Below are 25,286 nucleotides of genomic sequence, written 5' to 3' on the forward strand. Positions count from 1 at the left end.
ATACAGCATAACTAAAACCACTTATCTATAATGTAATGTTTTGTAGGGCGCCTTATGTAAAGGGCGCACTGTACCTTTCACGGGTTCTTCGTCAACAGTAACTGTGTGTATTTATTGTACAGAACTGTGCTATACAGAAGAGTAAATAAAATCGTTCATCTTTGATGTGGTCTCGGAAGGGCACCTAATGTAAAGGGCGCACTACACCTTTCACGGGTTCTTTACCAATAAAACTGTAAGAATTTATTACTATAAAACTTGTACCTTTATTTATACTGTGATATTTCGGAGGGCGCACCGGGACACGTCCCGGTGTCCCGGTGGGCCAGCACGGGCCTGGGTGTTACATAAATGCATGGCCAAAAGTGACGAGGTGATTGCGGACATCCAAATAAGTAAAAATGTTCCTACGAACATGGGTCCAATGCTGCTTCGTTTCCGAGATACAGGGTGTTCAAATGTCGAGTTCCTCCAATTTATCACTATGGAAAAGTGAATGATAATGGTCAATATTACAGAAATAATACAACCAAGTGGAATTATGCCTGTACAGATATGTTTACACAAACCTAGAGAATGAAACTAATCAACATTTGTGATCATTGGGTTGTCAGTGTTTCCAACCTGGTACAAAGTGTTATGTTTTCAAATAGCACTAGACGTCTATACTGTAGCATATGATTGCTGACATCAAAAGTTCCTAAACATAGGGCACTGTCTTCCGAAGTTAATGTGTGGTATAAACGAACACTGTGGCGTCCATAGAATACCTTTCCCAAGTACTTATCTTTGAAAACATGCAATAGTTGTGATCTTTGAGCCGTTGTTTACTATTGTGAGCCGTTAATTGACTTCACACATAGACACCTTGTCTTTCGAAAACGAAGCAAAATATTCCCCATGTTTAGGAATATTTTGATGTCAACAATCATATGCTAAAGTGTCGACCTCTAGTGCTATTTGAAAACAACACTGTACCAGGTTGGTAACACTGACAACCCAATGATCTCAAATATTGATTAGTTTCATTCTCTATATTAGTGTAAATGTATTTGCACAGGCATAATTCAACTAAATTGTATTTATCCTGTAATATTGAACATTTCCATTCACTTTCTCTTAGTGAGCCATTGGAAAGACTCGACATTTGAACACCCTGTATCTCGGAAACGAAGCAGCATCGGACTCATGTTTATAGAAACATTTTTACTTATTTGGATGTCCGCAATCACCTCGTCACTTTTGGCCACGCATTTATGTTTTATGTATATATATATATATATATATATATATATATATATATATATATATATATATATATTAACAAGAATTTTACGAATGATCAAAAAATGCATGAAAAGATTGCGATCTTGGCCAAAAATTAGTTTTTGGATCAGGGGCTACAAAAGTTTGGAACGGCTCGTAAATCGAGTTTTCGTATTTTTTACGGAATATGCACATTATACTGAGTTGACTGATAGTTTTGGTTTGGCTACACTATATGTAGTTCTCAACATATAAGGCGTACAAGAAAATGTTTGATTCAATGAAATATATTGATTTTTTTTGGATCAGTTGCCACAAAAGTTTTGAACGGGCCCTAAATCGAGTCATACTTTTTACGGAATAAGCACATCATATTGAGTAAATTGTTAGTTTTGGTTTGGCTACACTGTATGTAGTTCTCAAAATATGGGGCGTACAAGAAAATTCAATGATATATATTGAATTTTGTGGATCAGGAGTCACAAAATTTTTGAACGGCTCCTAAATCTAGTTTTCGTATTATTTTTACGGAATAAGCACATCATACTGAGTTAAATGATAATTTTGGTTTGGCTACACTATATATAGTTCTCGAGATATGAATCCTACAAGAAAATTTTTGCCTGAAATATATTGGATCTTTTGATCCAAAAATAGATAAAACATTTTAACTCTTGAACCATCCGAGGGATCTAGATCAAACTTTTAACATATATGAGGTTCGGGCCTGGGATGGTTTTCATCATTTCACTTTGACGTGCAACGTAGGGGAGGGGGAAGGGGGGAATATATTTAAGAAAAAATTAAAATGAAAGTAACTTTCTTTGTGACTCAGTAACTCAACCACCCGACCGATCTAGATCAAACTTTCAACATAGATGAGGTTCGGACTTAGAATATTTTTTTATAATATTACTTTGACGGTGCAACTTAGGGGAGGAGAAGGGAGCTATATTAAAAATGATCGAAAATGACCGATATTAGTGTCGAATCTATAGTTTTCCGGGTCACTGAGAAGAACAGTGACACTTTCGATGCTGTTTAAATTCAGTTTCAGCCCCGCATCTTGGGAGAGGGGGAGGGATATATGTATAAAAATGATTGAAAATTACCAATATCAGTATTCACAGTTTTCGAAGTACACTGAGATGAACAGTGACACTTCCGATACCATACCCCGTAATATGGGGAAGGGGGATATATAAAAGCATCGAAAATGACTGATATTAATGTCTAATGTATAGTTTTCGGGGTCGCTGAGGTGAACAGTGACACTTCCAATGCCGTTCAAATCCTAAAACCAATCTAAAAACAAAATTAGCATATTTCACAGGTACCGAACACATGAGATAAGGAGTTGTGCGAGTAATCGATGCTAGTACAATATGAAATCTAGTATGCAAGAATAATATATAATTATGATTGGTAAATGTACTGTGGGATTTTACAACATGCATAAGTTTAAGAATGAAATCAATGAGAGTATACACTCCTATACAGCAAGCTTGCCTTTAGGTGTGTACTAAAAATTCGTATATTTTATTCAGAATTATAGTAATCACTAGGCTTCGGATTTTTAGGTCCCAAAAAATTCAAATTAGGATTTTAAAAATTGCATTTTAGGATTTTATAGGTTTTTAAAAACACCGTTTAGGATTTTTAGCGTTATATTACTGAAAACGGAATATTACTACACTTTAAACACTTTGTTAGCTATTTCATACTTAAATGGTAACCTTAATTTAGTAAGCTTTATGCTAACCAGTCTTCTGCGTAATAAAAATAATAAAACTCTTCATACCTTGGACTTTTTTTTAGATAGCTGAAATATAGTTTAACATATGTATGGCCTGTCGTACTATAGTAGTAGTAGTAGTAGTAGTAGTAGTAGTAGTAGTAGTGCTAAAAATAAACTTGCTGCCCCGCAGCCGCAAATTACAAAGAAACATGCTGAGTGAAGGAAACCTTGTTATTGCATTGTTGAAAACTGGTTGACTACGTGTTTGAAAGTATTTTTCAAGTTAAAAATAACTATAAAGAATCATTTAGGACGTTGTAGGTTCTAAAAGCTAATTTAGGATTTTTTAGGTCCTAACACCCCAATTAGGACATTTTAGGTCCTATAAAACTAATATAGTTCTAGTTATAGGAACTTGAAATGTAAAGAAAACACGAATTTTTTGCATTCACTGTACAGGAATAAAATAGGTTCGAACCTAAGAATCCGGAGCCTAGTAATCACTGTATGCAATTTCGTGGCTGAATGGTAGAGTCTTTACCTCTGGTATGAGAGATTCCTAGTTCGATCTCCGGCCACACGAGTTTCTGGTGAAATTTTAACAATTCGATTGTAGAAGTTATGATACAAGTTTTTTTTTTTTTTCAGCAAGTTTTAACCAAAAAATGAACTAGTTACGAGATCGATTTCATGGTTTTTAATTTAATTTAATTTTTTGTTTGTTTGTTTATTTAATGAAGTATATGTGGGTTTTCTCAGTGTTCTCCCGTTTCCCTCCCATATTCTTATTTCATCATTTTAGGGGGCATGGTGACTCACTATTAGAGCGCTTGCCTCTGATACATAAAGTATGTGGTTCAATCCTCGACTAAGTACGAGAGTGATTCAGAAAGTATTGCCTCCAAAGAGATACCTTTATTTGTGTTTGACAGTGTCAGTCACAAATGGTGGCATCATTTTTCAACATAGTCCCCATTGCAAGCAACACTCTTGCGACAACGTGAAACAAGGCTTTTCATGCCGTTGGCGAAGAATTGTGGTGGCTGCTGGCGATACCGTTGTGGAATTACTGCTTCCACCTCCACGTCACAACTGTAACGTTGGCCCTTAAGGTAATCCTTAAATTTGGGGAAGAGCCAAATTCGCAGGGCGCCAGATCCGGACTATATGCAGGATGAGGCAGAATGTCAACAACACTTTGCCAACAGATGGGACAACTTTGAAACTTTTTAGCGGAAGAGAGGACTTGTGGCGGTACTCCATCGCTTAACGCTTCGTTTCCGGGTCGTAATGGTGTATCCACGACTCGTCGCCGGCGATAAATGTTCCTGGGTGCACAAACTTCCGCATTCAGAAATTCAATAACAGCCTGCTATTTCAACCGAACGTCACCACTGGATGCCATGGATTGCGCCATTACTTTGGAACAAGAAGAGATAGAAAGATCAGGACTCATAGCGAGTAACTTTTTTTTAAACTAAAAGTTACCTTTTTTTAAAGTTGGTCACTAAAAGTTACATTTTTTTAAATTTTGTCACTAATAGTTACTTTTTTGGGAGGTAAAGTGACTTTTTCGTGTGATTTGTTTTGCAGTGGCAGTTTTCTAAGAAAAATATTATAAAAGTAAATGGAAAAAGGCAGAAACTTGTTACTCATTACTCTTCTGAAAGCTTCAGTGCTTACTGCCATATGTGAAACAGTCAGCTTTATCCTTACTTCAGCTTTTATTCTTTCTAAAGCACAGTGGATGGTTGGTGGATGCTTAAGCTCTCAAGATGGGGTTGAGAACCCTTCTGTGTCTAGTCTTTCTTCTATCATAATAGTCTTTTAGTTTTCTCTCGTAATAGTTAACGCTCCGCTCAACGTTGTGTGTGTGTGTGTGTGTTTGTGTGGTTCGTTTTGTGTTATGCTTCTTGTATGTTCTGGTGATGAATTTGAATATTTCATGGCTTTGAGAACTCTCGATGCTAAGTTAAATATAATGTCTGGGATGAAGAAATTCGGAAATAGGCCAGAACTGGTTTCACTTACTCAGAAGCTTTTTACATCTGCTAAGTCTGCTTACCGTAACGACAAAGCATACTTAGAAAACCTAAGAAAGGAGAAAGCTGAAAAAGAAGTAAAGAAGAAAAGATGAAACAAAACAACAAAGAGAGAGAGGTGATGGTGAAATTGACAAAGGAAAAAAGGGATATGATAAGATTTTGGTCACTTTTTCGTGTGCTTTTGGTCACTTTTCAACTATTTACAAGAGACCAGACCACTATAAGCCTTGAAAGATGAAACAAGTGACATTCTACAACTTAAATATCAGTGCGTTAATGATAAATAGTTCAGAATGTTTGCAGTACTATTGGCCGAGTAGTGGGCTTGGAGGCATTACTTTCTGAATCACCCACGTAAGTCAAGTCATGTTCGTAGGTTTTCTCGGAGTATTCTTGTTTCCTCCCACAATCTCATCCCACCAACTCGTACATCATCATTCACTTGCCGTAATCTTCCGTCTCTCTTAACCTAACGGGCATAATCATAAGACGTTCAACTGTAAGATTCATTTCATTTGTTTTTATTCCGCCATTTTATTTCACCATCATTTACTCCCATTAATCAATCGTCTCCTTTATTCTCAAAGGTGAAAGGTGGGACATAAAGCTAGAAATTTCATTTCATTTTGATTATACCGTTATTAAAAGAGCTGCATAAACACCTAAAGAGAATATTAGAATGAGTTTTATTAATAAATGTTTCAGTATAAATATAAGAGTATGGTTCATAATACTTTTTTTTTTTTTAACAGGTTTGCTAATTTAACTAAAGAAAACATAAGTGAATGTCAGCTATCACCACCCTTGTCAAGCCAATATTCTGCTATGATGGCGTATAACAACTCAAAACTGTGCAATATTCTGTTTGCCAAAGAGCTGGGAAGAAGATGGATGAGAAAGGAAGTCACTGTTACTTCTTTACATCCTGGAAATATGGTCAGCACTGATATTAGTCGAAATTGGTGGGTGTACCGGTTGCTGTTTGCTCTTGTCCGTCCATTTACAAAATCATTGGTAAGTATGAATTTGTGTATAATCTATGTATTAAAATGCTAGGAAAGTTTTTATGTTTGTGGACGTTTATATGCTTATGGCCAATTTTTTCGATAGTGAGTTCTCGGAAACCATAGGTCTAGAAAGATGCAGTTTTCACTGATCGCTTGCAAATTTTGTGTAAATTGTTCAGGTCTAATTGAATATTTAAAAAATTAAAAAAAAAACGGCCGTTATTTCTTTATGACATTTTCTTAGGGGTACACTGAAAGTGTCGAAATTTTAAAAAAGTAAATCATCATATCCTATGAGTTATACATTCCAAGACACCACATATGTGTATATAGGGGTTGTATATATCTCTCAGGCGTTTGTTTCATGGCCAAATGATAATGAAAATCGAAAGGATAACCATTTCTCCACTCTACGATGAATCTTAATTGTTTGGAGTGTTTTGCCCAATGAACACCATATATCACTGACATTATAATTATTTACATGTGTAATGTATTTGCTTATTATATACTGCATACAAGGAGAAAGAAAGCACTGATCATACATGAATTAGAAACTCCAACCGGATGTAGGCTCAAGTTTTTCAAACGGTGCGAGATATTGAAAAAAATAATCGAAAAATCTTTCCTTTAAAATCTTTTCTTGCCGATTTATATATATATCAAGATGTCTTTCACTTGTGTCTGTTAAGAGACATGTACATATGTTGTGAGAAATAACAAGATGATTCATGCTCATAACAGCGCAGGTTCAGCTACTTATGTTATTATAATAGAGAACTTTAGACGCCATATATGATAAATCGGTTACTATCCTCGATTTGTGTCATATATAATACATAATTCATCCATCAGAGCTAATGTGTAATGTAGACACTGGGTTGTCGGTTAAGCATAACAGTTGTGGTACGGTCCATTGTCTGAGTTGTTTGAGCACCGTTTAAAAGTGATAGAATGTATGGCTGTTCAGGGAGCGGACTTGGTAGCGTAATAGTTAACGCATGATAAGCCAGAGACTTGTATTCAAATCGTGATTCAGTTGTGCTTTTTTTTTTTTTTTTTTTCACTCTTTGAACATCAGTTTTAATGTATTATCATTCACCTCAGATGCATAGTCACTCATAGACAAATATATCATATTTACTGTCTTTTTAACAAAAGTTTTAGCTTAATATGCACTAGGAATTTGCCTTATTGACGATTTAAGCAAATAAGAATAATAAGCTAACCTATAGTTTACCGTCCTGATGGTATTAATATAGAAATCGCCGTAATTCCAGCAATTCCAATTTAACACAAAGGTGCTATTTGTATTTATATCCTTTTACGAACTTCAAATCACCAACTTTGGAATTAGTGTTATCTTTCTAATTTGTCATAATGATAATTCTCTATCGATTCTTATATTTCTGCGAATGCGGAGATCGGAGATAGGATAGAATTATGTATAGGTCTAAATATTATTTTCCATATTTCTTCCAATACTCTGTGCCGTAAATACAAGTTCTTTTACGCAAATGACGTACTAAGAACTATAGTGATTGAAATTCTAATTTAAAACTAAGGTATGGGTTTAAGTATATTTTAACTGGGCAATAAGGTTTTAATTGTGCGTATTATTTTTATGGTTTACTGAAAACCTGTGCCTGCTGATGATATGTTTGATTTTCGTGTGTTTGTGAGTCTCAAGCGTCACCTTGAACACCTTTAGCTACAAATATGTAATGTTTTTATTCAATTTATAATGATTTATATAAAGGAGATTTTTTTTACATTACGATTGGTAGGTGTAGCAGTTCCAACTTAATCGGTTTTAAATAAAAAAAAACAATCTTACGTTGTATCACGCAATAGCTGAGCTTCAATCAAAATCTTTGAGTTTGCGCTGACACCTGTTTTCAATTTCTAAAAGCTACTAAACTGGAGACATATGTAACCGTTCCTGTTTTTCTGTGGAACTTCTCAAAGAGAAGAAGGAAGAACCTCACTTTTCAAAACTGAACTTTAAAAAAAAAAAAAAAAAAAAAAAAAAAAAACTAAACGTGTAATGAATTTTCTAGTAACCATAATTTTTCATCTTTTACTCACCGGAAGGACATTAATTTGAAAGAGTTATGAGTAGGGCTCGGGTTTTTATGACATCATTTTTATTCTAACATCCTGAAATATAAACACATGTCTGACTTTTGTGAGCACGAAAATAGGACTTTCATTGGTCATATAAATGCATATTTAAACTATATTTTAGTTTTAGGTCGTTTTGGGGCTCAAAGTGATACAAAATCATATTTTAGGCGAATTTCACTTATTGCCCAGCAACAAGGTTATTTGGAGCTTTTTAAAAAAGAAATTGATCTTGTCTAACAGGATTTAAAGGAATCAATGTGAGGAGTTTAAAGTGATAGACCTGGCGTAGCAGCCATCTCTTTGATAAGAGAAATCACTACTTAAGAGTTGGGATGCCTCTGTTTCTCTCTCCCTCTTCTTCCCTGTAAAGGTGCCTGAAATCCAGTTTATTTGTTGCATATTAGTGGAAAATATTTTCATCTACATCCAGGGGAGAGAAAGATGAAAGTAGTACTTCGAAAATACTTGTAATTTGCATTAAGCATGATCGGAAATATGACCACGGGAGAATTTTCCTCCGTACCACCTTCTGAAATCCTTCCTGGATTTACAAAAAGACCCGTCTTTCGTTGCTTCACATTGAACGTATGAATATTTTCCGAGGGATGTTTAACAAACGTTCGAGGGATTTTTGCTATATATCCTGGTACTACTAAGTTTCAAGATGCCCCAATTTAAGTGCTCTAATAGTGTGAAGTTAAGTGGGTTTAGAAGGAGCGTCATTTCAGCACTTTTTTGGGGGGCGGGGAGGGTGAGAAGATTCTTTGGTCTAAATAGAGTTTAACTTTTTCATTCATATTGTAGTATTGATTGAAAAAAAAAGATGACGCTTTTTTCTTTTTTTAGAAAAAGGACGCAAATGCACGCATATTTTCAAAGTTTTCAGGTCATAGAAATCTGAGCTCTAGTGATGAGCCTATAAACTGTGCATCGTCCTTTTTTAAGAACTCTAGTACATTTCAGTTTTGAGAATATAGATGATTACTATTTCTCTCAGAAAGGCAGGCAACAGGAACAGTTGTATATGTCTTTAGTTTTAGTAACTTTTTTTGAAGAGTCATCGACAAAGGTGTGAGCGCACATTGAAACATTTGATTGAACTCAGCATCACTGAAACGGTTGATTTGATTGCATGATACATCATAAGACTGCTTTTATTTAAAACCGATTAAGTTGGAACAACTACACCTACTAATCCTAGTGTAAAAAATTTTCCATTATTTATATAAATCATCATTGAATAAACACATTACATAATTGAGGCTAAAAGCGTTGAGGGTGACGCTTGAGACTCACAATCACAAGAAAATCAAACATACAGGGTGTTTCACCCAAAAAGCCGTGATTTCTAGCGGCTACAAAATTTATTTGAATAATAGTATAGTAATATATATACGTAAATACACAGCAAAAAAAGTATAAATTTTGTTTTACAATCTTTTTTAAGTTGCATAGTCCAGTACAATAATGGCAGACTGTAGACTTACGTTGCAGCAGAAGATCTCATTGGTGACTTCGTTCATTGAATCACGCTCCCACAATTTCGATTGGAGAATAATTGTGCACGGGCACCATCCACCAAGCCCATATGGCGTTATGTTGATCAGTTCAAGAAGACTGGTAATGTTACAGGACTTCGCATAGGGGGAATCCAGACCAACTGTGCGTACAGAACAGCGTATTGCAGTAGTGCGAGCATCAGTTGTGCGACTAAAGAATCTCTGCGACGTTTGCCAGTAGGAAACGCAATATCCAAAACATCATGTTGGCGTATTCTGCGAAAAGAACTGCAGTGTTCCTCTACAATATGCAAATGCTTCAAAAATTAACAGACATTGCAAAAAGAAGGCGTCTGCATTTTGCAAATCAGTTGCTGATGACCCAGACATTATTGAAACCTTGTGGTGTACAGATGAAGCTTACTTTTATCTGCCTGGTGAAGTAAACAAACAATATGTAAAATTTTGGGCAACAGAAAATCCGCATGAAATTGTAAACTCAACTCTGCATCCGGAAAAGATTTTGGTTTGATGTCCTGTATCAAAACGTGGCATAATTGCACCTTTTGTTCTTTGATGGCTATGTCACATCAGAAAATTATTTGGAAATGCTTGAGCATTACTTATATCCAGGCCTTTGTCATAAAAGGTGTCCACTTCGTCGGCATTGGTTCCAGCAGGATGGAGCTAAACCTCATACAACAGAAGCTGTCCTTAATTTCCTTCACACAAAACTCAGCAATCGTGTGATCTCTAGTCGCTTTTTTGAACAGGCTTAAAGTGGCCTTCATGCAGCCCAGACATTAGTTGTCGTGATATTTTTATGGGGTCAATTCAAGCAGAAGGTACTCAAGCTTAAACCCCGATCTTTAAATGATTTAAGAGCAAACATTGAGCAGTATATTGTAGCGGTTAGTCACGTCACCCTTGGTAAGGTTTGTGATAGAATGTATATCAGGCTCAGGGAAGTGTCCCATCGTCAGGGTTGACACTTCGAACGTGTGTTACATTAAATTTTAGTGTTACATTAAACTTTAGTCTTTCACTTATCGTACCATGTAAATTTCTCTTACTATGGTAATCAATAAAATACGGTGTTGCACTTCAAAATCACGGCTTTTTCACTGAAACACCCTGTATATATCATAAGCAGATACAGGTTTCCAATAAACCATAAAAATAACACGCGCAATTAAAACTTATACAAGGTAGACTTTTGAACTGTATTATTCATTAAAAATAAATGGAATATTTCGTGTTTAGTCAGTAGTGAGCTTTGATATTGTGCTGCTTATCCAGCTTCCTTCTCATATTGTACTATACTTAGCTTTCATTCTATCTTGCTGCATTGATTCTGTTTAATTAATAATAGTGATCAATCATGTTAATTCATTGTCGCTGATAATACTTGTGTATTTTCATTTCCTGTTTGAATATATATATATATATATATATATATATATATATATATATATATATATATATATATATATATTACATTGTATAAACATGAAAATATTTGTTTATTTTAATGAATCTGTAATGTTTCTTGTCTCTTATCACAAAACTTGCTTAAAGCTTAAATGCTTAACCCTGGAACTACAGACAAAATTTTATATCTTTCAATACCAACCGGGTCCAATGGACCCACGGTGACTATTTTGTGTTTTTCTAGCCAATAATGTACACTTTTTCAAGAGAAGAGCATTTAAACCGTGAATTGCTACCATCTTACGTTTTATTAACTAAAACATCACTGAAATACGCTTACGTTTAATGTTTTCCTTTCTTTAAGAAAAATATAGTATCTTTTTATTTATGAAGTAACAAATACTAAGATACATAATATAGAAATGTAGATGTCAGAAATGTATTCCTATGTAACAAAAAATAAAATTATATAAAATTTCCCAAAGAGTTTTTACAAATTCGAAGTGGCTCTATCATTTTAGGGAACAAATGAAGGTCACATGCACTTATGTCCGGTAAATAGCGAGTGTGCTTTAGAACTTTCCATTCCCATTATGCAAACAGGTTCCTCACAGGAACTGCGTTGTGACAACGGGCGTTGTCATTCAAAACAATGGGTAGATCCCTTATGAAGTTGAGTGCAGGACGAAGATGTTGTTCCAGGAGCCTGCGGTAGTGCACTGCATTTATGGTCTGGTTCAGAGAGACTGCATGCCATAATATGACACCACGTACATTATATGCCACTTCTCACCCCAGTTCACCCCAGGTGCGCATCATCTTCACATTCCCCGCAGGTTACACTTACTTTCATGCTGACCACATTCCCCGCAGGTTATACTTACTTTCATGCTGACACACCCTCTTGGGTCGGGGAGATGATGGGTAGCACCATTCATTGAATTGGCGCTTAAGTTCTGGCTCATAAGACCGCGCCCATATTTCGTCAAGTGCGATAATCCTGTCCCGGAACACGCGACTTTCCCGTCTGTAATGTGCCAAATGGTCACAGGCGAGGGGGTATCTGTGCCATTTTTGAACGCCTGTAAGGTGTGCAGTACCTACCGGGATGCATTTATATATATATATATATATATATATATATATATATATATATATATATACAGTCTGTTACAAAATAACTGCACCACCTGCTAAAATTTCAAGGTTTTAATTTCCCTTAGAAAATTGTTAATTAATTTTATCTCTAAAGAGGCTTAACGTATCATACGCTTGTTAGCCAATGCATTTTGATGTGTTTTTGTTTATTACTACTCGTGGATTTTGTGTGATCTTTGCTCAACAGATGGCAGTGCATTCACTCCGCAAATGGCTGCCTCATGTATGAGCAACTGAATGGTGATTTGCTTATCGTTGTTAATGAAAATTTGTTCCATACTTGACCTTTTGTGCCTGTGGGTTATTGTTTATGATCTGTATATGATACTTAGTGCTTTGTGATTGTTCCTCAATAGTTAGTGTGATCACATACAAAAAATGAGTAAAATACTGAACGACACATCCCCCCGTAAAAAGGGAAGATACTGGCGTTGAACTATCATGATATTTCGTAACGTCAAATTGCAAAACAACTTGAACTGCATCATACAACGGTTGGTAGAGTTATTGAAAAACAAACAATGTATAATAAGTCCTCTTTGAGAGAAAATGTGGATGAAGGCGAAAAACAAATCTCGTATAGACAGAAAAATAAAGGTCCTAGCTCTGACAAACAGAGCACCATCTTCACGATAAATTGCTCAAACTGTCTCCGATGATACAGGTGTTAGTGTAAGCTACGTGACAGTTGCTAGACAGCTAAGGAATAAGGAGTTCGGAGGAAAACACCTAGAAAGAAGCCGATATTTAACACAAAGCACGTAAGAACCAGGAAACACTTCCTTACCATGTACGAAGCGTGGGGTGTGGAAGAATGGGAACATGTGATTTTCTCCGATGAGAAAGAGTTTAGGGTGCTTGAGAACGATAGTGGCGTCCGACTATGGATGAGAAGTGGGGAAGAACTTAATTGCGACTGAATATTACCGACAGAGAAGCTTGATGAGAGTGTAATGGTGTGGGGCTGTTTCACGTCGAAAGGTGTCGGGAGATTAGAAATTTGCAACAGGTCAATTAACGCACAGTATTACATGGGCATTTTAAACCTTAAACTTCTATCAACAGCAAGGGATCATTTCTCATGGAAAAACTTAGATTACTTCATATTTCAAGATGATAATGCGCCGTGTCACAGAGCTGCTGTGGTTAAGAAGTGGTTTGCAGACATGCGTATCCAAAAATTGTGGTGGCCACCTAACTCTCCAGACATGAATCCTATTGAAAATTTATGTCATATCATGTCTCGCAAGCTTTCAGGAAAATGCTTTCAAACGAGGAAGAAGCTTATTGAAGCTGTGGTGCAAGTTTGGTTCCATAAATTAGACGAATCCTTGTGCCAATCTCTCGTACACAGCATACCAAGTAGGTTCGCAGCACTGATAGCTGCACATGGAAAACATACATAGTACTGAATGAGGTATATACACAGTTATGGCTTTTATACACTTAACAGTACTGTTCAAAAAAATTCGCATCCATTTCTTGTTCATTAATGAGATGTTAACATGCGTTCATACAAAGTTAATGAAAACAAATATATTCGTAGTTTTTGTAATAATGGCAATTTGTAGCATAGTATTATGTAATATATTGTATTTCAATCTTTTGTCTCTATATATGCAGTAGATAAAACACCAAACGATGTATGAGAAATAATTTGAAACCATTGCTATTAATATCTTTCATAATATATATAACAATTCGCAAAATGTATATATTTTTCTTGGGTGGTGCAGTTATTTTGTAACAGACTGTATATATATATATAACCGAGGATATTGTGCATCACATTCAATACTGTAGTGGGATGTTCCCACCTCGTTAGCGAATTCCTTGCCAGTCCACCTCCTGCCCACATACAGCAAAGATTGAATCAATGCAATGAATGTTTCCGACATGTCGACCTCTACCTGGTTCCTGTTGCACACTATCACGTCCTGCACGAAATGTTGCAAGCCAAAGTATCGCAGTCCGATACCACAATACATCATTACCGCATGCTTCACGTAATCCAGAGTGACATTCCCTGGCGTTTTTTCCACGCGCCACTTCGATCTTAATCAATGCACGTCGTTCTAAGTTGGAAAACATCCCCTTTAGAGCGGTGTGATTTGAGAACCTACATTCAACACACACCACTATTATCACTACAGAACCTACATTAGCGCCGCCACCCGCGTTGTATTACCCCACACACACCATCTACATGTGTTGCAAAAACTACTTGCGCGGGGATAAAACAATGTTGTCATGTATTTCTTTCGAGCCCTCGTATTTATTTCTAGCTTCACCACAATAGCTAGGAGAACATTAAAATGCTAATGCTACCATCTATAATGCACAGTTTCAATCGGAGCTGAAGTTTGACAAAAATGTTTGCACTCAATAAAGGTCAGGGTCCAATGGACCCGCTTGAGACTTAATGCTATAAATTAGTAAACCTACCACATGACTTACAAAAATAAAATAACACGTAAGTAATTTAAAACAAGATTAGAAACAGGAAAAAGTCAGAGAACATCAATACCTGAAAACGCACAGTTGACAAAAGAATCCATATGGGTCCAATGGACCCACCTGGTAGTCGTAGGGTTAAAACTTCGTGCACATGTGGTGTGCTGTTGTTCGTATTGCTGCATGTTATAGTGATTGGGTAATGTTTTGGTAATAATTCAAAACTATTCTGAGATTTCATGCTTGACCGCTATGTAAATATTTATCAACTCTTGAGTGACATTTCAGTTATTGAAATTCAGCTAAATATTCTAAGAAGACAGGACGTATAATATTAAGTAGAAACTAGTAGTATGAACTTTTTCACATTTAAAATTTGTGGTTGTAGCAAAATGTGCTTTCTTGTCTATATAGCAAATAAAAAAATTTCATACTCACCGCAAAAAGTCCAAGAACTAAGCGGACTTTCGAGGAACACGGTTCCCATCTTCAGCTTAGTGAAGTTTGAAAATGGTAAAAACATGTGGAAAGATGAAAAAGATAAAAAATGATTTGAAATAAATTCGTCAGAAAGTACTGTGGCACATAAACCATAGTAATAAACTATGAAGCTAACCATTGTTCACTGTTTTTATTCTCCTCTTCTTCCAACTGGCGATAATATGAAGTAAGAGATGGAAAGAAAGAGGAATAAAAACAATGTACAATAATTAACTTCATAGTTAATTACTATAGTTCATGTGTCACAGTATTTTCTGACGTATTTACTTCGAATCATTTTATATCCTTTCCACCTTCTCCCCAGATGTTTTTACCTGTTCCAAACTTTAGAAGTCATCGCGGAGATGAGGATCGTATTCCTTGAAAATACTATTTAGTTTCGTGGGAGTTTTGCAGCGAGTATGAAGCTTTTTATTTTATTTGTTTTATTAATCATTTTCACTGCTCACAAAATATATTTACTTTTATACTTTAGATACTCATTTCACACTTTTGGAATTGAAAAATCAGTAATTTAAAGTGGAACTTAATTACTGTAAGGGAAGGAAGTCACTGTATTTTGTAAGTCTGAAAGAAAGAAATGACTGAAACTTCATTTATTTATTTATTTATTTTATTTTTTTTAGTGCAATGGCATTTTGAAAATCCTAAAGTTCTCTGCTCAGACTTCATAATCTTAGCGGACAAACAGTATTCTAAGAAACTAGCCAAGAACTAAGAGTAGTACTTAGCTGGAGAATAGTACTTACTTTAATTCCTTTGGGAAGTAATAACAATGATAATATAAGAAATACTTACACAAATGACTATTTAAGAAATTTCAGCTCTTATGTTTTTTCTTTCACTTTGTCAAGTTTCTGTAAGTTCTTTTTTTTCTCTCTCTCTCTTGCTGCAAGTATCTATCGTCATAGCGTTTATCCAAATCAGAGCAATAGCATAACAGTAGTCTATAATTTAATTATATATATTATACTATCTTATTTTATTGGTGCTTTCTTTGCCTATCTTTTCCATGTTAACCATGATACTTCTGCTTCAAATATGAGAGGCAGTTTGTCCAATTACCATTCTAAATCTCATAGATGTCCTTCTATTTTCTTTCAAAATTGATAAAAAATGCTTACATTAGTGCTACTTAGCTTTATATTTGAAGTTTTTGTTTGATGCAATTACTGATACAAGCTATAAGGTACATCTTCCTATATAACAATGTTTTTATCTTTAAACCTTTGGTCCTCTTATTTTTAGCTTATATTGATATTTCGACTAGCGCGGTTGTCCTGTGCGTAACCATTTCTTACGTCTTGCAGGCTGGAATTCTTACATTCTCATCATTAACTGTTTTTGTCTGTTCTGTAACGAAAATGAGCTCAGCGAGTTCCCGGTTCAAACTAGTTTCACAGAACACTTGTTACACTTTTAGCACTTCCGCTCCAAGCAATGTCTTTCCACTAACAATTCGAAGGAAGGAAAAAAACTATTTTTGTAACGGTTTTGCTCCCAAGGTTACTTCATGGTCTTTGTTTGTTAATTTGATCACGTTCACTGGTTTACATGTATGCTTTTATCTGTAGATATATTAAATTACAATTAAGGATATGGAAGTAAAAGCATACAAGCGTACACGAGAACTATGAAAAGTGATCAATTTAATAAAGATCATGAAATAATCTTGTGAGCAAAACCGTTACAAAAATAGCTACTTTTTCTTCGAATTGCTAGTGTAAAGACACTAATCGGAATGAAAGTACTATAGTACGGCCGCTGTATCTCTGGCTCTGGCAGCTATGCGAAAAAGAAAGCGAGGGTTGATACTACATTGACACACCCCCATAAGGCCCAATGAGTGACCGAGCTGTCACCGCGCTGGCATGGAAACCAGACGTTGTTGCCGTTCCGTATTCTTCCTTTTGTTTGTGCATAGTTGAGTGAAAACTGCATTGCGATCGTGTTTGGTTATTGCAACTTTTTTCTCTTCTTTTTGTGTGTTTGGGTGTGCTGTTAAGAAGTATTGTTATAATTTGGTGACAATGGCTAGTTCTTCAGAACCGAAGCCAAAGAAAATAATGTATAAAGGGCAAATTGGCAACATTGTTTTGTCCACGTGCAGAACTGTCAGAGCCAGAGACGTAGCGGCTGTACTATAAGTGTAACAAGTGTTCTGTGAAACGAGTTTGGGACTGGAACTCTTTAGGCTAATTTTCTTTGCAGAATACACAAAAACGGTTCATGGTGAGAATAGAGGAATTCAAAGTTATAAAAGGTAAAGAATAGTTGCGAACATGACTCCCGCGTAATTCGAAATATCAAAATAAATTAAAGAGAACAGGACCAAGGGTGCAAAGGTAAGCACATTGTTTTTCTTTGGTGATTATTTACGGCACCTTTTTTATATTCTCGTATTTGTATAGGGTCTAATCTATCTTGTTTCTCATAGCCCTTCTTATCCTCGCCACTTACGTATTTTCTAAGAGTACCCTAGATATGGTGCCAGTGTGATGTAGATAGTTCCAAACAGTGATCCAGTGGTAAGAAGAATTGTCCTTCGCATGTAAGGCGTATCCTGGGTATCCAGTCTTATCTTCGGATGGGTTAGTTAATCTAGAGGAAGTGCTTTGCTTTATTATCACAGGACACCTCCCCCCACGCACCTCTCCCCCCTTAACTATATCTGCAAGTAATCTACTCATTAAAAAGAATCAGTATAAAATCCTCTACTCCAAACTTCTTACTGAATACCTTCTCAACATCCATTTCCGACAGTAATCTGGCTTTCGCACCACGTCACTTGAAAAGGTACTTTCGACTCCCAGGCTTCACATACTTGTCACAAGAGCTAGTCTCTTGAAACGACTCCACCAAATAAGTGTCAAAAAACCCAGATGTAAAATTTGTCCTATATTCATTATCAGTTTGACCTTCCAACACCTAATCACTAAAGCGATACATACTCTCCACCAATTTGGTATTTAAGATTCTTTTACTTGCAATACCTCATTTTGTGTTCGCGAAAATCTTAAACCTTCTTGCGATTCGCCATCAATCATCGATAATCCGGCAGTGCTGAAGTTCCCATTGGCTTGTCCGAGAATACATAATGCGTTACAATAACACATTTTAACTACAACTTCCAGGTAAGTATCCTAAAAAGTTTGTTCTCGAACCTTTCCATGTTCCCCGAAAAGAGGTGAGAAGGTTCTTACATTACCATCCTGTTCGCGAAACTCCTCTTGCTCTTAACTGTCTATAATATCCACCTCACGCCCTTATCTCTGGTTATATGGACAGAGTGCGTATGATTTTCATACGTAAGTCTCGGTGGGAGAGTGTCAATCGCACTACAGTGGTTTGAATTTTACTTTAAACTTCACGTATCATCGTATATAGTCCAGAGGCTGACAAAACGTGTAAATATAAATGAGTCTATACTCAGCTCTATACACATACACCCTTTGTTTCACACGTAATGTTTTGTCTTTGTTAATTTCTTTGTGTCGTATTATTTTTCCTCTATACTTTTTATTCTGCATTCTCTCTCTTTATGTGCATAATAATTTATTATTTTGTTAATTTCTTCATTAATTTGTACAGGATGCTACGAAAAGGACTTTACAACTTCGTAAATTCATAATAAAATTTATTCAGGCTATTTACAGAGATTATTTTGGTTCATACCGTAGTAAAATAGACCTTTTTTCTTTCTTTCTTATAGTTTAGGTTCAGTGTAACTTCAATTGATAATTTTGTAGATATCCCATCTGAAGTCAATTTCCTGTCAAACCGACAGCATGTCAGGCATGACTTATTCCACTTCCGTATAAGTTCTTGCTTTGTACTGTTTCAGAAGCAAACGTTTTCTAAACACACGACAAACAGTTGCACGTTGAACGCCAGTTTGTTAGAAGCATGCCGGGTTGATTTTGTATTACTGTTAACAAAGCTTTGCCTACTTTTCTCTATGACTGCGACGGTAACGGTGCAGGTTGTTAGTGGTTAAAATGTGGAACAAATTTTTAATAACCTCCTGTTATCCGGAATCTCGGTAGCAGGAGCGCACGCTCCGAAAACAAAGTGTATCAAGAAGCAGTGAATTCAAATTGAATAAGAACACCAATATTAATGCTAGAACACTCTTGGGTCGTAATCGACAACTTACCATTCAAGCCTTCAATATAAATCTCCACACCGATGATAAATCTCCACGACGTTGTCAGACGTAGCGTAGACTGTTCAATGAGATGATGTAATTAACCTCGACCCAGAACTTTCAGAATTTACTTGCATAAACTTGTTATTAAAAGCCATATGTATTTATTTGTAACATTTGTTTTTATAATACCACATTCTACCACAAAATTGTATTCATATACATGACTGGTAATGCTCACTACAAATGAACGATATTTTGACAGAAACAGTCGCTTCGATAATGATTTGATAACGTCACTGACTTTAATTATTGATACTGTTCAACATAAACCTGAGATTGACAAGTACTCAAAACAGACAAGATATATAGAACAATGAAACATACAAAAATACTGTATACAACAAAAATATTAATACACGCAATAAGGTTTCTCTACTATACTTATATAAGTCCTTTCAGAATAAATGAAAATCCATACGACAATAGCAAATTATATTATCTCATATGTCTAGAAAGAATCGTTTTATGCAGAAAGAATTGTTTTTTATTTTTATTTTATTTAATCTTTCTTCTTTCTTGGATGCAGATCGTGATTTTGATTGTTATATTCGAAACATACATTCGAATCCTATTAAATTTAAGTAAAGTGCGATTATGTCATTATGAACAATACAGTTTCAGCCATACACTAATGTAATTCAATTTTGATCCACATCTATTCTCTTCTACGTCATTAATTTTTCTTTGTATTGATACTACACTTGACGAAGCCTAACCTAACACAATCCACTTATGTAACATTATGAAGATAATAAGTTTTATAATACTTAAATGCTGTACAGAACTTTATATTTAAATTCGGGTAATATCATTGTATTATAGTTATATGATTTCAAAGTAAGTGAATGAAATGTGATCACTCAACGGAGAAATAGCTAGTTATTTCTTTGATATTTGGATACTTTTCTCTTAATCAATTGGCCAATATGAAAGACAATATAATTAGCACTATACTTATTTCCAAGGTGCAATTTTACGTGATTAAACGAAAGAATTAATTTACACAGACAACTTTTGTGAGATGCATACTGTTTTTTTATATCTCGTTGACTAGTAAGATTTTAGATTTAAGAGCTCTTTATATTATTTATTTTTTTTTCTGATTGTTAACAGTAATCACGTGACTTGAACAAACGCCTAGTTAAATATTATTTTCTATGCACCGTGTGCTTCATAAACAGTAGAGCCTGATTTCTCTTCGCCTGTAACGCAATTCCACAGAATGTTCAATCAAATGTACGCTTAATATAACTGATCACAATGCAGGCAAATAATATCGATATACTGAACGTCGTAATAACTATTAAAATCTTGTCTTCATCATAAACTTCTTTGTTATATGCCTCGTGCTACAGACAGGGTGCTTACATGCATGTTGTTAGCTTATTTAATACTCTTCTTACCCTTTCTCTTCACGTAAAAAATATTATGCAGTATATCCATGGGAATAATTCTTGTTTCTGAATATTGTTTTTATAATAACTATTCCATGGATCTTGTAAAATTATAAGTTTCTTGTAACTGATCCTCTCTTCCCGTTTTCTTCAAAGAATGTTCGACTTGCCAGTGTTGCCAGCTAACGTGAAGTTCAGAAGGTTACTGAGCGGAGCGCTCAGTCACACCGCTCGAAATGAGCGAAACGCAAAATTCACGAAAACAACTGGTTCACAAATGCTGATGGGGCGGCCTGTCCTGTCTCATGACATCGTCAGACAACACGGGGATGCCATTTTTGTTACAACTGTCGTTTGCGCTTGCGGCAGTACTATTCGGTACTATGCACTGCAAGAGTCAAAACTTGATCTGTTTTGCTACAAAATGATATCAAAACCAGCTCTGTAAGTAATCAAAATAAATTTACATGAATTTACCAAGTCATTTTTGAAGCACACCGTATTTAATATTCTGTTCTTTTTTCCCAATAATCGGCGTATATCTTTCTTTCTCTTAATTTATTCTCCCTTAGCATTCTTGTACTCCTACCGATCTTAATTTATTCTCCCTTAACATTCTTGTACTCCTACCGACCCTCCATCCCATTAGTGTTATGAGTGTCTACTGAACTCTTTATCTGCATTGAGCCTAATAACACCATCACATACCATGCATTCCAACATATTCCCTACCTGTATGGTTCAAAATTTTCTGTTCTCTGATATTTCTTTTCTCGCTACTTCTCTCCGTCGTTATTTAATGAAGTGTTTAGCGAAAGATCTTAATATAACTTTAAAAAAAAAAAAAAAAAAAGAAAAAGAAAAAATGTGTGGTTTAAGTGCGTTCCAAATGTGAATTAAGAAGTTACCATACTACAATTTCTAATCTGTTACGGAAGTTGAATATCTCCTTATTCAGTAGAGTACCGTAATTGCGGGCTACTTGGACCCTTAAGGGGCTACTTGGACCCATACCAAAAACTCGTTTAAAGACCCATATGCAATGCAATAATGAGTGAGTTCAGAGTTAGATCCGTTAGATGGGATCAAAATGCAGGCGTACACACATTGGAATTAGTTTTGTGGTAGGCTACGATTGAGTAACATTGGTGAGAAAGGTCGTTGACGAAAACAGTGTATTTATTGACCGCCAAACTTTTATGTATGGACACTATTTGCAAGGAAGTGGAACCAATGCTAAGTAAACACATAAGTAGTTACATATAGGTTAATGAAACCGACATGGTAAACTTTCTCATATACAATAAGATGTGTGCGTAATTGAATTATTTATGAAGTGTGTACATATGACCTGGAAAACATGGATATTTTGTCCCACCACATCTTTTGTTATCTTTATCAATGAAAAATAAAGGTATGTTGTCACGTGTCACACAAGTAAAAACTTTTCATTGTTTCCTTAAGGATACCGGTACAAAATGGAACATCAATATAAAAGATTGCCTGCAGGTCGAAAATATGCTGATTTTTCATAACAGCTTGAAGAATGATTACCAGCAATTCAGTCGAGGAAAATATCGCAAAAAGAAACAGAAGCTCACTTCAAGATAAGTTGTTCCACCATAGAAAAAAGATTAAAGAACAGGTCAAGGCAGAATCCGAGCCATCTGAAAGTGTTCACTGAAGAAGAAGAATTAGTCTTCGCTAGTCATTTTGATAAAGTTTGTGATTTCGGATTCCTCGTTAATTAATTTGATTTCAGATTTATTGTGAAGTTCTATTTAGCCATGCATGGGAGAACTGTCATTGCTTTCTAAGACAATCTTCCCAGTCGAGATTGGGTGAAGTTATTTTAGAAACTGCACCTCCAGTCAACGACTAGATTCGCTGCTAATATAGATAGGGCTTGTGCAGCTGTAGAAGAAAACGTAATCAGCTATTACAGTCATTATATTTGATAGTACCTCTTAACATGTTCTCTTTGTGGTTTACAGTAAATAAAAAGTGTTGTTCTTGGAACACCTACGTCCTACTTAGTCTCAGAGCAGATTTCAATGGTTTTCTGTAGGAAAATATGGGGGTGGGTTCAAGTAGCCCGAACGCGAGTCTTACTAGGACCCATTTTTTACAATAATCGCCTGTGCTTTGTTTTCAATATATGTAACTAAAACTGTCCTCGATATGTACAATAAAGTCTGTGGTTCCTCTTAATATGGGTTATGACAATAACTTTCTAGTTTTCGTGGATGAAAACAGGCCGAAAGAACGAATTTATTGCAAAATTGGGTCCAAGTAGCCCGCATCTACGGTATTCGTATTTAGTTACCATACTATTTAATATCTTGACAGAAATTCCGTTTTTCAACTTCAGAATGGGTAAATAAGTGATGTCCTTTGTATTAAGTTTATTTTGCATTTGCAATTTTATTTCAGGGCAAAGAAGTCATTTCTGAAAATAAAAGTTTAAAATATTTTGTTCCCTATATGTTAAATCTGGATCAAAAGTTACCTGTTTCCATTTAAATAATTTGAGTTCCTATCTGAATAGACCATTTGTAGTGAAGTTCAAAATTCCTTAACTAAATTTAGCACATGCGATTTGACATGATTTTATATCAAGAAACTGTTGAATAGAACCTGAGTTAAAACCATTGTATGAATTAACGGCAGCACCTTGCATATAAATTTGTGGTTATATTGAAGTATTTCTCCATGTCATGAAAGGACTGTCCTTGAGGAAATCGTCTACAGAAAATTCGTTTTCCCTTTTGGGGATTTGTTGAGGAAAACGAATAATGCTTATCTGTAATTTTGAGAAGTCTGAATAAACTCTTCCCTTTACCAAGCTCTCCCTCTCGTAAATGTTTCCAAGAGAAATAACTTATTTCATACTGCACGATTATTAACAAAATAAGATATTTGTAACATGGAAAATGTCGTTAGAACCGTTTTTGAGAAAATCGAAATTCTCGATTTTTAACTTTCTTACAAGTATTCTTTCTTTCTTTATGAGATTCTTCCCTTTTCTTTAAGTATAGCGTAAAATTTCGGAATAAAAGATCTGAAGAATCTCATAAAAACTCAAGTGTTCGAGTTTTTTATATTTAATTGGTATGGCCTTTTGGACTCTGTACATACGAGGAAACGAAGTTGCAGATAAGCATTTTAAAACTTCTTATTCGTATGTGGGGCTTATGAAACGTGTAAATCCGTTTAAATCTCGAATTGGATTCTTTTAAGCCTTCACTTCTTTATTCCTCGAATTTTATTTATTGATTTATTATTTATTTATTTATTTATTTTTAATGGGCTTGGGCACAACTACAAACTTTTTGTAAGATGCATTATTTAAAACTTCCTAAATTGTATACCTTTTATATTTATAGTTTGCTCAGTCATTAGTGTAAACAGATTTCGTTATATAGAATAAATTTCCTACTCAGTCCATACGTTGTGTTGATAGCTTACAACTCAATATCTTGGCTTTATAAATCAGCATTTATATGTTGATAAATAAATAGGTTTATACTAGCTGAAATGCCCGTTGTTCTCTTGGAAGAATAAGTTTATGGAAAATGTATGAACTTTTTTTCCGCTTTAGGGTACTCATTTCAATGAAAATTTAGTGATCCTTTTTTTCATGTTTCCTTGGACTTTGAATTAAGAAGACTCCGCTGTATATGTATATGCTATGTGGAGATGCATCAAGTGCTCAGCAGACTGTAGTTTGCCTTTAATGAAGATACTTTTTCACTCACGTACCATGTACATCAAAAGTTTGATTGTAGTCACATACATGTACGTGTATTATGTAGACAGGTATAGCACATGGTAGAAATAAGATAAGGTAAACCCACGCGCAGCCTGCCCGTTCGCGTGACGTCACCTTCGACACCAAATCACTGACCCTCCGAACAAGATGATACTATTGTCGCGCCCTCTCAGTTGACAGGTTAATAGCTGTATTTCTATTGAAGATTTTCTACGTTTTCTCTGATTTTAACATTTGGTTAACTTGTTATACGCTGTTGTGTATGACATTCTCTATGTATAAATATTGTATTTTGTACTGTACAACTCATCTGTATTTGTTACATTGACTCTAAAAGCTTTAAAAATACCCTCATGCGCTGTGTATGGCTGTAAACTGAACACAAGAGAAAAGTTGGTGAAGAGAATGCCAAGTTCCATTCATTTCCAAAGCAGGAGAATTTAAGCAATTGTAAGAATTTTACCAAATAAATGAATATACTGTATACAATAACCCAACATATGTGTTCTTTGCTACTACCACTTTAAATACTGCTTTTGGCATTAATTTGCTAATTATGTATCTCTCTATATAAAATATCAAGTCCTGACTGACTGATTGATCAACGCCTAACAGGGTAATTTTTTTTGGGGGGGGGGGGATCCAAAGGGGAAGGAGAGAAAGATGAGTGGAAATTATTATCTT

At 35.3% G+C, this 25,286-nt stretch overlaps 1 protein-coding gene across 2 annotated transcripts in view; it reads left to right on the top strand.

Moving 5' to 3' along the window:
* The window catches only part of Wwox (WW domain-containing oxidoreductase), a 75,106-nt gene that overhangs the window by 44,372 nt on the left and 5,448 nt on the right, over window positions 1-25,286 (top strand). For both annotated transcript variants that reach the window (XM_081741790.1, XM_081741787.1), the window contains exon 6: window positions 5,802-6,063. In XM_081741790.1, coding sequence (XP_081597916.1) covers window positions 5,802-6,063 — 262 coding nt within the window. The remainder of the gene's footprint in view (window positions 1-5,801; window positions 6,064-25,286) is intronic.

This window comes from Thermobia domestica, chromosome 2, assembly GCF_964235325.1.
Source record: "Thermobia domestica chromosome 2, izTheDome1.hap1.1, whole genome shotgun sequence".
NCBI lineage: Eukaryota > Metazoa > Arthropoda > Insecta > Zygentoma > Lepismatidae > Thermobia > Thermobia domestica.